The sequence below is a fragment of the Pelobates fuscus genome, chromosome 3 (assembly GCF_036172605.1).
Source record: "Pelobates fuscus isolate aPelFus1 chromosome 3, aPelFus1.pri, whole genome shotgun sequence".
NCBI lineage: Eukaryota > Metazoa > Chordata > Amphibia > Anura > Pelobatidae > Pelobates > Pelobates fuscus.
Genome location: NC_086319.1, coordinates 210358532 through 210375437, shown reverse-complemented (window position 1 = coordinate 210375437; position 16906 = coordinate 210358532). Strand labels below are relative to the sequence as shown.

The window sequence follows — 16906 nt, the reverse complement described above, 5'->3', positions numbered from 1 at the left end:
GTTTATGCTCTTGTAATTTCTCCCATTACTATTATTTCTCTACTAACTGGTCTCTCCAGACACCATACTGCCTCCACCCCTCTTACACTTTACACTTCAGTCAATTGGTACCTTTTGTACCAATTTGTACCATATAGGATTCTTTTAAAAATATTAACTCTTAACCTACAAAACACTTAACACATCTACCCCTGCTATATTTTTGAACTAATCGGTTCACCACTTATTGGCAACTCCACTCTGCTGGTGACCTTCTGTCTGTTGATCATACTCGTATTGCTAACTTGCAACTTCTTGTGGGCGACTCCATAAACTACCTGCCTCCCCCCCATTAGATTTTTACTCTGAAGGATAAGTTGTCGCTATATAAATGTAAATAATAATAATGATTGTCTATCTAGCTAGCTAGCTATGTTTGCTAAACTATGGAAACATTTTCTAACATCTAATTTCTATTTAGAAGTGGCAAAGGTTTAGTGTTCGCCGCAATTAATTCCCTTCCAATGCAAGTCCCACCATCCTTAAATTTTTTGTATCTCTATTGATTTGTGTTTGTGAATCAGTTGGGATAACTCCCCCTCAACGTTCATGTTTTTCGCCCATTTTAGTATCACATTACTAATTTTGACATTTATTTAGGAGGCAGAAATAGGCTATTCACAGGAAGAACAAAACGTTCCATGTTTTTTCTGTTTCATAGAATGTATCCAGTACCAACAGAGACCCATTCATTCTATGCTATTACATAAGTAAATACATATCTCTTACCTGAGCTGAACTCTTTCCTCTCCAGGTGTAAACATGGGCATAGTGGCACAAGTCCGTAATTTAGCATTTTTGGTATCCTATGTGGTAACAGAAAGAAAAACTCTCTTTAAAGGAATCTTCATTTTAACAACAAAAAACAAAACTGCTATAGAGTCCTTAACCATGTTATTTGTGTACTTGATAGTTCTTATCTAGAAGGCTATATTTTATAGAGGGCTCTATAAAATATAGCAATTATTTATGTTTGGTTACAGATTATGCCCCTGAAATCTCACTGCGCAATACTCAGGAGTTAAGTCACTTGGTATATACTGCCCTCCATGCATTTGACTCACACAGCCTTTCTAAGCACTTCCAGGTCCAAAGTTTAAACTTCCTTTATTGCACAGTCTGTTTAAATTTAGAATTTCTTATCTCCTGCTTTGATAATAGCAAGAGCTTCCTGTGTATCATTAAAGTTTAATCTACAGAGTTAAAAGTAAAGTCTTATTGCAGGTGAATTTTTTTTTTCCATGCAGGTAGTGAGGCTGCAGGGGCATGATCTATACAGCAAAACTGCTTCATTAAGCTAAAGTTGTATTCATGTCTATAATATCAGTTCAAATATCTTTTTCCAAAATAGAGCATCTTAATGACAGCAACTCAAGGTAAATTAATTGTTTCCAATATTTTGCATGCTTAAATTACAAAGTGGCTGGCTTGAGGTCATGGAACACAACAGCAGTCCACTAAACAGCTGCAACGACAAAAGTTAGCTTTCACTCTATGCCAGGCTTCCCCCAACTCCGGCCCTCAAGATGTTGCTGAACTACAACTCCCATGATTCTATGAATTAAATAGATAGACTGAGAATCATGGGAGTTGCAGTTCAGTAACATCTGGAGGGTCGGAGTTTGGGGAAGCCTGTGTACACTGACATTATATCCCCACAATAAAATTGTTAAAAACTACAGAATACGATGGCACTATACAAATGCCAATGATAACAATGATAACGTCACTATCCTCAATGCCCAACCAGGATTGTTGAAGATTTCTGAGTGCCACAAATAGGTAGGAGACACAGTAGGCCTGTCAGGACCCCAATAGCCATTTAACCATTAAATGGGAGACTATTAGTTTTATATTCCGTGAATTTATATTTTATATATATTTAAATTATTTACATATTTTGTACTTTTTACCTTTGATTGCTGTGCTTGAGGTTGCCGGTTGAAAACTGCATCACAGTACGGATTGATTGGATCATTAGTCACTGCATCAAAACAAATAAACCAAAACAATAATTTTATAATCACAAAATAAGCTTCCCATTAGTCTATTCTTACCCTTCTAGTGTTTCCCATTTCCAGGGGTATAACTACAAGAAGGGGCAACAAAATGCACCAGAGAAAAGACACCAGAGACATAGCCCATGATAATTGATGTTGCCAAAGAGGGATTGCAAAGGCTATAGACATGAAATCTGCATCTTTTGCATACTGTCTTTAGATATTTCCATGTATTCATATATATAATGCATGCATATTTTCTTTTGTGGTATATCTCTTAAACAGTGATTTTTATATTTATTTATTTTTTGGCAGTGGAGTGTCCTTTAAACATTCTCCTATTTATTGCACTGTAGTAAATTTTCCTAATTTCTAGTATATTTTCATTCCACCAATGATATTCTAGTTATCATCTGTTTGTAAGTGTAATTATGACAGAAATTCATAAATGCCTAATAAGATGCAGAATATTGATGGCTAGGGTTGTGGATTTGTTTTTGTACGATTTCAGGCCAATTCATGGGTCATCCAAATTCTGTAACTCCAAAGGGGCATATAGATATTTGAACAAAAGACCAGTGCAAAGGATGAACAAAATACCAGTGCAAAGGATGAGCAAATTCACTTGTTTCGTGATCTGGAGTTCCGTCTGTGGCACCAAAAAAATTAGATGACCGATTGAAAAAAAAGATGATTGATGGTTAGGGAATAGCCACTAAATGCTGATTTTATTTTATGATTTCAACAGAACAGAGCTGTGACCACTAGATGAAGAAAATGAAGAGCAGTAAACAAAAGACCTAACAAGTATACATTAATTTTACCGCTCTTTTTCCCTCTATTGGTTACTTATATAAAACATGGCTTAAAATTGTAAGTTATATGCCAAAAACCATGCTTTAAAAGTTACTAACAACTACAATCCTAGAAAATCCATGACAGAATCGCTAGAGGTGAATTTCCTCTCACCAGGGCTAAATCTTCATTTATAAATTGATAATGTGTATTTAATATTTATATTTTGCAATACACTGATTGACACATTTTTGCGCTCATCCAAATGTTCTTGCATGGACAATATTCAATAAACTGAAAAGCCAAATGTAAGACTATTGGACTAACCAAATTTTCGTTTTTAAGGTGCAGTGATTTGACCAAAATACATTTTTCTGCCATGCACAAATCTATTGATGGCTTACCAAGAGTGGAGGTGGGTCTTTCAGGAATAATAGGCAAATCCACATCTGAAGGGGATAGGCTGCTGTGGAAACAAAAGCCACCATTCAATAACAGAGACATACAGCAATGCAGGTTGAAAAAAAAAAACTCTGGTCAACATTCAACACTTCTGTTTCTGTGTTTCATCCAAAATAAGGTGAAAAGACCAATGGTCTCCACAGGACACATTCAGAGCTGTTCTGGCAGCATGAGGGGACCTACACAATATTAGACATGTGGTTTTAATGTTGTGGCTGATCAGTGTATTCCAATAAATACTTGTGAACTTCCACAAGTCAAATGTGTGGAAACACTAACAGGTTTGTTCACTAATTTGCAGTGAGTTAAAAATAAATTGAGAAATTTAGAGTAATATAGCTAAGCTATATTTCTGCCTAAAGTTACCAAGTGAGGTTATCCATTGCCATAATTCGCTGGTTAAACGAGCATGACACAAGCTGTTCCTTAGGTACTGATAGATTCTATACGACAATTGACTGGGAAGTATGCATTTATGCCCATTTGAAAAAAGGTACATGACAAGTGATGGTCAGTCATCAGTGGAGGCAAATGTAACTAGAATCCACATGTTAAAAACTAAACCGTGGAAACATGTCAATAATATTAAGCTGTAATTATGTACTGACTGTTGGTGATCATTATGTATATGTATTATAGAAATGATAGCAAATATATGGCTCAGAAGATGTTGACGTGACGACATTTAATACACACTCGCTTGAAATGCATGCATATGCATAATTTTCCTTGAAATAGTAAGAGTTTTTCTATTTTGTGAACTACGGTAAACACTTCACATATGCTCAACATTTGATCTTTAAGAATGTTATTAATTTGGCTGTTTAAATCGTGTTACCGAGTCATTTATCCATGTGAACTGAGCTGTAAGTTATGCATGAATTTATCTCTTATTTAAAACTATCACACAGGGAAACTATATAGATTATATTATTAGCATAACAAAAATTGTCACCATTCTTTAAGGGCCATTCTAGGCACTATATGAACTTTAACCACTTCTATTGCATTCAGTATTATTGAAAGACAGTTGTAAAAACACAGTTGTATGCAAGTTTTTGAGATATTAACTGGAATTACACAATATATTTAGCAAACCAAAACTGAATGAGGCAAGCGGTCATATTTTGTACTATATCCTGTTTTAACACAGCAACATACTAATTTGAATGCATGTTCTTCTTTTTATATATATAGCTACTACACACAACCTTCCCTCCCTCCTCTTCTATCAATCCTTCTATATTTTAGCCTTAAACAATCTGGGCACCATAGCTACTTTATCTCAAATGGGTACTTGTAATGTTCCTCTCCTCTGGTGCTTGGACTAATGATGAAGTCAATGGGAGTCAGTGATTGGATGAAAATGCTCTCACCCTATAACTGCCTCACTTTGGAGCTCAACCAAAGGCAGAGGAGAGACAGCAAATCATCTGTACATTGGAACATTACTTCTATATTATATGAAACCAGGGCACTGCACTCACCTTAACATGCATAAATGGGGTGCTGATGGGGGCCAATTTGTATAATACACAAGATCAAGCGTACTCCCTGATCCACTAAACAGCAACTTCAACGTTGACAGATTTTATATTTTTTTTTATTTTTTTTCAACACCTTATTTAGGCAAAAATAATGGGGGTTTAGTTACAGTATATGATCATACATTGCATAAGCCTGCCACAACATCAATGGCAGGCTTATGTAATGTATGATCATATAATGTAACTAAAACCCCATCCATTATTTTTGCCTAGATTAGGTGTGTTTTTTTTTTTTTTTTTTAAACTAATAAAATCTGTCAACATTGAAGTTGCTGTTTAGTGGATCAGTGAGTGCACTGGATCTTGTGTATTACTTCTATATTAAACCATTCATGAATGGTTTTATACTGGAAAATATGATGGTATCAGAGTACTCTAGCCGCCATAACCATTTACAAAGATTAAGTTATGTTCATGGTACCCAAAGTATTTCTTTTAAAGCATGGAAGATACTCAGACTGAGAATTTCTCTTTCAGGGCAAGTTTAATTATGTACTCCACTCCGTAATAACCCAATTGTGGTGAAGCTTTAACCATTATTTACTTTTGCATAGGTATGGCCTCTCTCATGTAGGGAACAGTTATAAAACCATTGTGTCAATTATAGGAAAAGATCCCTGATATAGCAATTCATGTATTTTCCTATTCAAGATAAATAACGAACAAATCTATTAGTCCATTCTCTCCAAAGACTGAAATTTCGATAGCATACCCAACATTGGGAGGTTTGAGATCATAAGAGGTGAGTGGGGTATGAGAGACATTGCCAGTGATACAACTTGATTCATGGATGATGCCCATATTTGGCACCCCAAATCATAGAAGACTATGCAGAGAGGTGCTAGTAAGTGCTCACACAATATACTTCTGCTGAGCTGCCCGGGAGTGCTTAAATTCATAATGTAAAAATAGATTAGCAGAATATAGTAAGCAAAAAAAAAAAAAATTAAAAAAAAATAAGCACAACATGAAAGTAGATCCCAGAATATTTATTGTAGAATTTAAGTTGATACATATCCAGCAGTGTTTAGATACATAATTTCAATGTAATAAAATGTTTGTGCTTAAGTCTCTAATGTGGATTCATTGTACATTTTACACCCACATATTAAAACTGTGCTATAATGGTTTTCTTTGCCCACAATAATGAAGCACTTAGCATTTCCTAATATTAATATAATGCTGTATACTCTCACATGCAAAATATTTTGTAAATTGGGTTCCTTGACATAATCAAAAAAGGCAAGCACTGGATAATGAAAAGAATGGTACTGCAATAAAGAAAAATAATCCAGTGCATTAATATTCAATCCGTTAAAGAAAGCATCAACGCCAAGTGAAATCTGACAATTTTGTATATATAAATATGTACCTACCAAGTTAAGGTTGGACATAAAAGGCAGAATATTAGGAGTGATTCTGCACAAAAACTATGAACATACAATATGTTAGGAGTCTTCCATAATGTAGACCAGTGGCAATCAAGCACTTTTAATAGATTGAATATAGTCCTGTTGTTTTTTTGTGTTTTTTTTTAAGTGTCAGTTTTAAAAGTGGAGTTCTCATCTTGCAATTAATTATAACTATAGAGTCAAAAGCTGGACTTAGGTAATAAGAGCTGACGGAAGTTCCTGCTGAGGAACTTCTGGCTCTAGATGGATGGGTGGAAGCTCTGCCTCTACTACTCATTGGTGTGTCCACCTATAATAGTGTGTACAGGGGCACCTTAACCACTACAGCAAGCTGCCAGCAGTGTTCCTTTAAAAAGAAAAGAAATTGTTAACTCTTTGTAAGTGTCTCTTAATCCAAAAAAGGATGGGAACCACTGGTCTAGACCAATAATAGCAGTGTTTTCCAACTTGGATGAGTGGGAAACATTTGTCATACTAAAACTTTAATTAAAGGACCACTATAGGCACCCAGACCACTTCAGCTTAATGAAGTGGTCTGGGTGCCAGGTCCAGCTAGGTTTAACCCTTTTTTCTATAAACATATATATATATATATATATATATATATATATAAACCGTTTTAGAGAAACTGCTATGTTTATATATGGGTTAATCCAGCCTCTAGTGGCTGTCTCAATGACAGCCACTAGAGGCGCTTCTGTGCTTCTCACTGTGATTTTCACAGTGAGAAGACGCCAGCGTCCATAGGAAAGCATTGTGAATGCTTTCCTATGGACTGGCTGAATGCGCGCGCGCTCGTGCCGCGCATGCACATTCAGCCGAGGAGGAGGAATGTATTCTTAAACTCCATTTATACCAATCTGCCAGTCCGTTATTGAAGTTTGCTGAAGGGTATGTTAATTTACTAAAGTGATTATTCAGAGTGAATTCAAAGTGAATTTCAAAAGTAAGGCCACAGTAGCTGAACTGAAAGCTTAGCTGACTTAGTGATTTTTTTTTTTCAGTTAAACATCACAAAATGTACACTATAATAGCAGAGACAGGTAATATTTCCAATTATTTTAACTTGAAAGTTATCTTTATAACATGGCTATTTTGATCTATATTTTGCAGTCACGTGCCAATTCACCAAAGAAAAACAAGTTACCTGTGCTCTCTCCTAAATCCCTATGTATTTTTGAAACAAATGGAGGTTTTTTAGTTACCTCCAATGGCCATGAGAGGATGAGCCCACCTGCCAACGTCAAGGCAGACCCCCCTAGGTGGGTCCTAACTCTAACCATTCACCTTGCTTCCTTGAGCCTCTGGCAAAAATCTCTACTGAGACAAAAAGGGGTATTTCTTATATACACCCCTACATGCCAATTCACCACAACTCATTCCTACAGTGAATAGCTCTTTGCTAATGCACTTTTTAAATGCAATACAGTGGGAGTTTGCAAATGTGGACATGCTGGTATTCATACACAGCAACATCACAGTTAAACATAATCAATGCATCTTGCTTCTAAAAAACATCATGCAAAAATTATTCGTATAAAATATACGTATAAAACTATACAAGTTCCTAACAGAAAGATCATGCCACCACAGATGTAAAAATACAGATTTGATGTTGCTTGTTACATAGTAACTGCAGATGTGCCCTGGTCATCAGAGATGCAATATGCCTTTAACGTATACCCCAGACATTCATTTTTCTTCATTGATCATGTCAATGCCTTTGGCAGATCTTGACCTAGGTAGGGTTTAAACTTTTAAAGTTTGCAAAGCCTGTTCTAATGTTAATTGTTAAGATGGTCTAAATTACTTATATGTAATTTAGCAGTAATTTAACATGCACAAAATGCATAGAGTAATCAAGACAACTTGAAAACAAACCTTTTTAAAATAACTTATTGGCACTTACGATTTGCCAATAGTGAATGTATAAAAGGAGAGGAATTCTCAATCAAATGGGCAGTTAGGTATAAGGAAGATAGTTAAGAGGGTAGGGAATATTAAAAAAAACACCAAGGACTGTTTGTTATATAAAACTCCCCAGGGACCTGACAAATTTGTCAGACTTGGACCATTGAGACAGAACTCATAGTTCATTGTTTTGGAAAAGTTAAGGTGCAATCAAAGTAATCAGGACCTTCAAATTAGTTCCTCGCTGGACATTTTAACTATAAAAAAGAAATAAATATAAAAATACAAACATACAATGTCAGTTCAATTTAAATAGGGGGCAAAGGAAATTTCTGAAACATTTCATTACTTTTCCATATGTGTTTTCTGATCATAGCACAGATATTTTCATATCACACTTCAATCAGTAGGAAATTTATGGAAAGTGTTTAAGGAAAGTTTAAAGTTCTTTAAAACATGCAGTGCAAACTGTTATCAGTCTTTTTATTTTTTATTTTTCTCTGTGTTCTGTGTATAATTAAAACAATTTACCATTTCGGTTTTGCAATAATGTTCTGCACAAGTGACTACATATGAAGCTGCTTTTTTTTTTTTTATAAATGTATTACTTTTTTCTTACACTAGTGAATAGATAAACTAACAAAATACAGTGTATTTATTAAAGGAGACAAAAACTGAATCCCATCAGAATGAATTAAATATTTGTATTAGCTACGTTTCTCCCCATTTTGTCCTTCTGAGATTTTAATGTATAATCCTATGCAGTTTATTTACTAATTTAAAAACCGTCTTTGCAAAATGTAGATCAAAATAGTAAAGTTGCAAATATAAAAGTCAGAGTTTTTTTAAATGATGTTATCATTTTACTAAAACGCACTGTTCATCATCATTTAAATGGGAGCACTGTTCATAATTTAAATGGAAAACTCTGGTAACAATAATTAAACCCTAATACAGGATCTGTATTTTGTAATATTATTTTGAAAGCTTACTTTTTAAATCACCACAGATAACTGTTTACTAAGTAAACACAACATAGTTCTGTTAATATCTGACACAAACAAATTGTGCAATAAGACGTAGGCAACTGGCTAATGATGGAAGTCGTCAAAAGAAAACCCTAACATATCTCCAGAAAATCATGATTATATAAATGTTTAAATGCAATCCTTCTGAAAGACACATATATCTTGTACCTTTGCCACTTCTTACAAATCTGTTTATGTTAGCCACAAGTGCATTAAATTAATTTTTTTACTGGGTCTAATACTTAATATTTATATTGTTCCAAAATCCCAAGATAAGTGCAGTTAAGCAATAGTCAGATAGACAGAATGTAGAAATTTCCAAAAAGTTTGGCAATTATTGTTTGGTTTAATATCTTGTGTTATATACCAAATTTAAAGCCCATCAAATTAAAATCTAATGAATTTTACTATCCTTCGTTTGTTTTGGAAGTCCAGAGCTGCTGTTCAATGGCAGAGTTATTTAAATGAGGTCCTCTAAGCCTAGGCCTTACAAGCACTAGGTGTTCATTCTGTATTGGTTTGAATGCAGTGGAATTTGCCCTAATCAGTGCTGATTCTAAAGATTTCTCTGTTAAATTTGCATCCCAGGACTGACCATATACTTTGTCCAAGTCAATTACATCCACTACTGCAGACAATGGAGAAAAGTCTTCAAGAGTTTGTGTTAGATGTTTGTCCTCTTGACGTGCAACACTTTCTGAACAAACATTCTTTCGTCCTGGAGCACAGAGTAAATATTCATTATCACCTGCTCTACAAAGAGATTTTTTCATCAGCTCTGCTTTAGGTGGTGTTTTTTTCTGCATGAATGGCAACCTTGGTAAGAGCTGACTGGCAGTTGTTTTTTGTGTTGTAGAGACTGCTCTCCTTGTTGGTTTTCCATTGTCTGTAGGGACTGCTCCTTTTGGTTTAGATGCTACAGAATAATTGTTTGCCATGTTTTGCACTTTCATTGAAATAGTGTTCTGTACTGTTTTTGCTGGTAGAGCAATATCCTTTTGTTTTGGTCTTGCAGAAGGAATGGTCTTAATTACTTTAGACAAGGGTGAAGGAGTGTTATTTGCAGGTTTTGCAATAACCACATTTCCCACTGGCCCAGAAAGCGAAACATTGCCTTGTGAATTTCGTGACACATCCCTGCATTTTGACTGTACACCAACAATTCCCGTTTGCTTCGGCCTTTGGAATGTTACACTTCCTGCTGATTTTCGGATTGATAAATCATATTTTTCTACTGTTTTTTGCTTTGGTGAGAGCTTATTTCCTATTTGTTTTGTCCTTTCTGATGGACTTTGCTCCAATTCTACTGACCTGACAGAGGGATCATGTTTTGTGCCTTTTAATTTTTGAGTGGCAGCATTCAATATACATTTAGTCTTTGGTTCAATAAGAGGGGATTTTATTTTAGGTACAGAAGATGTTTCTGAAGATCCTTTATTTGATAAACCAAGTTTACCTAAATTAACTTTGGGTTTCAGTGAGCTCTTGATTAATGCTGTCCGCGATGTAGGAGTTTTTAGTGAACATGTCCCAGTAGAAGACTTCTGCAGAGTTGAAGATGGTGAAATTCCCATTGGAGGTGGCCTCTTTGAAATATTATTATCAGAAACCACTCCACTAATTAAGGAGTATTTCTCTGCTTCATCCACTTTTGGAGGCATAACATTTTTTAAATGTGATGAACATGTTGAAATTGCACTTTTTGAAACAGGTAGCTTTGGTGGAATTGTATACCTCATCATATTTGACTTCTGCATACATATATTACCTGTACCAGCATTCCCAACTGGAGTTGGCCTAGTTGAACTTTCATTTAAAATGTCCTGGGGACCAATTGAATTTTTTCTTTCATTTGGCGTGGGTCGCTGTAGTGTACTTCTCATGACTGGAATTTGCCTGTGCAGTGACGTGTTTCCTGTTGTTTCCTGTCTTGAGGCTGACTGTTTCTTTTTCACAAATTTTGATGATGTAACATTAGCTCCTGGTGTTCCTAGAAGCACATCGTTTTTAGTACTGTCTAAAGTCAGTAATGAAGAATTTTTAAAACGGGGTAGTCTTGGTGATGCAGAATGCCCTATTGGTGGGGGCCGTGGGAAAGTTGTTTGTATTACTCGTGAAAGTCGTGGTGAGCCGGAATCTCCTACTGGTGTTGGCCTTAAAGATACCGCTGTGTATGTAACAGGAGTACTATAACTTGTGGGTGGCAGAAAGTTCTTTCCTTGATTTGATGTTAGATGAGCATTGTTACCTACTGGCACTGGTCTCATTGTGGGACTACTCCTCGTCCGTGGTGCTCTAGGAGAAGCAGAGTTTCCTATCGGTGCAGGCCTTGGTGAAAATCCCTCTCTTATCCACCCTGATGTCGGCGAAGATGCGTTCTTCATTTGAGATGGTTTTAGAGATGCAGAATTCCTCCTCTGTAGTGATCTACAGGTATAATTGATAGTCACTGTAAAGCAATAATATGCATCCACACTGTTCGAGACCACGAAACCAATTATGCTTGCAAGTAATTGAAAAAGTAAGCTTCCTTCTATTAATTCAGTACATAAATATCAATGGCAGTATTGCTCCCAGAAGCAGGCATTACTTGGGTGTAGCTTTTGCCTTTAAAAAGTTATGTAAAGCCATTAATATGATTTCAGCAAGGTCAAGACTTCCTACAATTGTTTCAATGCAGCTGTAAAGTAACCTCCGCCCTTCCCTCTACCAATGGCTCCAGGAAACTATCTAAGACTTCCATCCTTGGCTCCCTCAATGTACTTATCTGTAAGAACTCACTGTTCCCGTCCTTACAACCTCTATAGTACTATTATATTAACCTCTTCCTGTCCAGTATTAAGAAACCTCAACACTTGATATGGACAAAAATAACATTTGTGGGAAAATGGTCAGGCATTTCAAAGTTAACATATTCAATCTTTTCTTACCAGCAAAAAAACAGCAATGATTAATTACTTTAAATAAATATATATATATATATATATATATATCTATATAAAAGCAAAATTGTGACATAGATTTGTTGGTGTTATGTTTGATACGAACATACGTTGTATGGCTATATCTACTATTAAGGGGTAAAAAAAAAAGCAGATATTTTTTACTAGCACTACAAAACATTTTAAATTGAAAGATATAATTCTTCTCCAAAACCTAAAAGCTATTTTATGTAATTATATATTGTAAGAACTTTTAAGTGTGGGTTCTCGATTCATTTTTAATCTTTACAAAATAGTCGCTGTTTATGGAATATGCTGGCAGTTTCTTTAGACACAATTAATGTATAAAATACAAACTAGTCAGCTGCAACACAGTTTAGATATATTTCCCTGTAAAAATTAACTGTATTGTTGCTGTAGATAATTATTCTCAGTTATGAAAGGTTTTGATCTATATAATGTAGATGGAAACGTATCACAAATGCAATATCAATTTTTAGAAACACACTTACTTTATGCTGTCTGCTGTTGAGGATGCCTCTTGTATTACTGTGTCAGTTTTCAGATTCATATTGCTTCTGTATGTTTCTATATCTGTAGATCTGTTGAGAGCTCCATTCTCAGGACTAAAACCAGAATAAATTTCATTGGATATCATTGTTAGAGTTTCCTGTGGAAGAGTAGGGCTAGTTAAAAAGGAGGTAACTTCCTCTTCATTTCCAGCAAAGGAAGACAAGTTTGATAGTGGTGAACACTGCATTGTATCCGCTTCCATTTGCAGCATGCTTCTGTGGTCTGTTGAGCCTGGTTGAGATGTATCCTTACTCTGACGCATTGAACGATGTGGAAGGGGATGAAAAGGTTTCCCAGCCCCAGCGGATGAATACAAAGATGTCCCAGTCTCCAATCCCGCCCCTTCTGACTGTACGCCAGCAAAATAATTACAATTCCCTGAATCCAGTCTGCTTCCTATTGAATGAAAACCTTCCTGTATAAAAAAGATTCCTGCGCTACTTGTATGGTTTTCGAAACAAGTTGGTGAAGTGACTGGTGATATTGTTGATGGTACAACAAAATAGTCTTTAATTACTGCTGTAGAATTTTTATTAAATACTGTTCTGGGTTTTGGCACAGGCTTTAGATTTGGTTCTGAAATGGGTTTGCTTTCGCTAGGGTTTTGTAAACTGATCCTGTCTTCATTAGTCACTGTTAATATGACTTTATTAACCATGCCATTGTCATCATCTTTACTGGTAACTTCCAACGAGTCTTCCCTCTCCACACTGAATGAACTAGACTGTGACCATGCTTCTCCTGAAACATGTCGTAATCGACTTATGATTCGCTTTCTGTGGCCTGTTGCACTAACACCAATTTGTTGAAGTACCTCATTATCAAGTGATAGAATATCTTTAACTATGTGATAGCCATGCTTCTTAAAGTTTTCTTGGTACCTCTCCAAATGGATAGCGGAGAGCCAGTTACCAATGTCCAACTCTTCATCGCCAATTGACGACATGACCACTACGGTCAAAATTCCAATGTGCCTACAGAATAAAGTGTGAAGTGTTCATTTTGATAGCATACCAGGGCAAACCTAGGTAGAAAAAGAAAATAAGACTTTATTGGGCATTTATTTTGTAATGAGCACCATAGATAAATTCTTAAGGAACATCACAAGTTGCTATATAAAATAATACATTTTTGTAGAAAAGTAAATGTAAAAGTAATACAATTAGCAAGCTCAGGAATTTTCCAATTGTGTATGTGCAAAAGAGTCAACTTTAGAACTTCTCTCTACAGTATATTTTAAATTTAACTCATAATGTGTTGGGAAATATTATAATGCAACAAAACTGGAAGTGGTCTGCAAAATCTATAAAGCAGAAGTCAAAACTGCACGTAGCCAAAGAAAAAAAAAGAAAGAAAATATGCACATGATCTGTCTCTCATTCTTTCTCTTTCTCAGTATATAGGTGTTGTTATGGGAATGTCTTCCATCTACCAAAATATCTGCATAGAATATGGGTTGGACTTGCTATAGTCAAAATGGGAGATACCACAAAGTGTAGTTGGGAATAACTGGACTAAGATAACTGAATAACTGGGCTGTTATAGACCACAATCTAGGCAGCAATGTCCAATCAGCAGTGGCTAAGGACAGTAAAAGTGCAGAGGTGGGCTACAAAATTAATAAAAGGAATGTTTTAGTTATGACGACAATTAACAAAGCAGCAATGTCACCAGTTTTCAAAACTTGCATAGACCCCAGAAGGTGACAAAGCTGCTTTAACCCCTTAAGGACCAAACTTCTGGAATAAAAGGGAATCATGACATGTCACACGTCATGTGTCCTTAAGGGGTTAAATAAACATATTCATAATTTCTAGAGTGATTAATGCACAATTTGGTTTACAATATATCATTTGCTCGCTTTATGAGTTTGGTTTAATTGTGACTACACATTTCCAGACCTCTTTAGTCCCTCTGTTTTTTTTTCCTGTTATTTATACTTTAAATACTGCACTATTGAGTTCAAGTCCAACTCTCCAAAATAGATCTGCTTCACTCTTTAGTTTAGAAAACCAGTGCTTTTGAGGGGATATGATAGGTTTACACAAATATATTCGAGGCCAATACAAACCATTGTCTGGAAATCTATTCATAAACAGGACTATACATTGGACACAGGGTCACAAATTTAGAGTGGAAGATGTGAGATTTAGTCTAAGGCTAAGAAAGGTTTGTTTTACAATAAGAACTATAAGGATGTGGAATTCTTTGCTTGAAGAAGTGGCTTTATCAGATTCTGTACAGATGTTTAAACAGCAATTGGATGCATATTTGAAAAAACATAATATTCAGGGATATAATTTGTAGTAACTATAAATGTAAGATCCTGTGTGACTTTCCGATTCAAACAGACAAGAACAACAGTGGCAGTCAAGAGACTTCAGTGGTGGATGTATCAATACCCATCATGTGGAAAGTTAAGACAGTAGTAGTCCCAACTGTGAAAGGAGCACTTAGGGCCGTGACCTACCCAACTCCGAAAGTGATAAGAAAACAACCATGAACACTTTTGACCTTTGGTGTCTCATCAGCATGAGACAATTTTTGGACTGGAAGCTAAACACTTTTTGTGAAGATATAGTTCAGTGCCATATAGCTATTTCTTTGGTATATCAAAGTGGCTGATACCTTCCCCAAAAAATCTCCATAGCAATACTATGCAGCAGCACAGGGCCGGACTGGGGATACAAAGCAGCCCTGGAAAAAAAAAATCTATGCCAGCCCCATAAGTCATTGCGCCATATATTGCCGTATATAATATGTAAGGAAATGTCTTGCCACCCCAGATGGTTGAGTAATATATATATATATATATATATATATATATATATATATTGCTTTTTCTAATATATAATATTGGTCCTTTTAATTTAATTATACATTAAGCATACTCACATGCAGTGTTTACATTGCTTCCTAGTGACACCTCTAGTGACAGTCACTCAGACAGTCACTAGAGGTGCTTCCTGTGTCAGTGCTGCACAGCATGATTGCACAGTGTGCAGCACCTACTATCAGGGCCTTTGCAGCCAATCCAATGGCAGAGCATTGGATTGGCTCAGATCATCATGCTTGATGATCTCAGCCATAGAGGCAGGGCCAGTCGAGGGGAGACCAGCACGGCGTGTGTGTGTGTCTGCCTGTAATACGGAGAAGGCAGCTTGGCACTTCTGGCTTGGCACTATTGGCTGCAGACCACAATTAGCTGTCTTCTGCGCTCGGGCCAAACAGTGCTCTGCCATGGATTACCAGAGAAAAGCTCTAACAATTAGCTTGCGAAACAGATTCCCAGCACACTGGATCACCAGGAATATCAGAATTCCCCTCTCACTGCAAGGTAACAGGGAAGGGAAAATTAATATTTGGTTTTAAATCATTAATTTAAATTATACCCTATACAAACACTACACTCCTATACACACAAACATACATGGATGAAAGTGTATGACCTTGGGAGGAGGGAGGCGCTGTAAAGATTTTTCGCACATGGTGCCTAATGGCATAAGGTCCACCCTTCTAACTGTAATATTTACTTCTTAAACAGCTTCCAGAAACTCCTCAATTTATACTTTCTGTGGTCCCCTTAAAATGGGCACTCATAGTGGATGGGTTGAGTGCTCAGTACAAAAGGAATCTAGTCTGGATCCAAATATACACAGAAAGAAAATAGGTTAAATAACCCTTAACATAGCAAGGGCTCACCATGTGGGAGCTGGCCAGCGCTTGCTGGCCAACCACCACATTAAAAATGTAAATAAATAAAAGCCTATGGGGGTTAATAAGACTTCACATTACAATAGGGGAGATGCTAAATCTCCCTATGCCCCCACCTATCATGGGGTGGGTGTGGGCATATCTACTATATATTGAAAACTAGTAACATGGGGAGCCATTGCTAACCAGTCCCTTGAAAACCCCCAAGCAGATGAGCCTGTAAAATAACAGGGAGACATAGTCAGCTGAGGGGGCTCTTTACAACTATACTAGGAGCGTGGAAATGCTTTTGTCAACCACACCAATTAGCCACCCCTCCTTAAAAAAATGAACCATACCTACACCTTTGACCCTTATAATAGTGAGTGGAGACGGACCATTAAACTAAAAAACGCGACCTGAGGCTTGGAAAACCGAATTCACAATATAAAGCCCTAAAAAGTCAAGTTGGTCATTTAGTCAAGTGTGGAAAATATTCAGTCA

At 36.2% G+C, this 16906-nt stretch overlaps 1 protein-coding gene across 2 annotated transcripts in view; it reads right to left on the bottom strand.

Annotated features, from left to right (window-relative positions):
- ARAP3 (ArfGAP with RhoGAP domain, ankyrin repeat and PH domain 3) overlaps positions 1-16906 on the bottom strand; it is a 137799-nt gene that overhangs the window by 81917 nt on the left and 38976 nt on the right. For both annotated transcript variants that reach the window (XM_063447921.1, XM_063447922.1), the window contains exons 2-5: positions 12649-13733; positions 3239-3300; positions 1953-2023; positions 769-845 (exon numbers count right to left, since the gene is read on the bottom strand). In XM_063447921.1, the coding sequence (XP_063303991.1) occupies positions 769-845; positions 1953-2023; positions 3239-3300; positions 12649-13655 (1217 nt within the window). In that variant the 5' untranslated portion in view covers positions 13656-13733. The remainder of the gene's footprint in view (positions 1-768; positions 846-1952; positions 2024-3238; positions 3301-12648; positions 13734-16906) is intronic.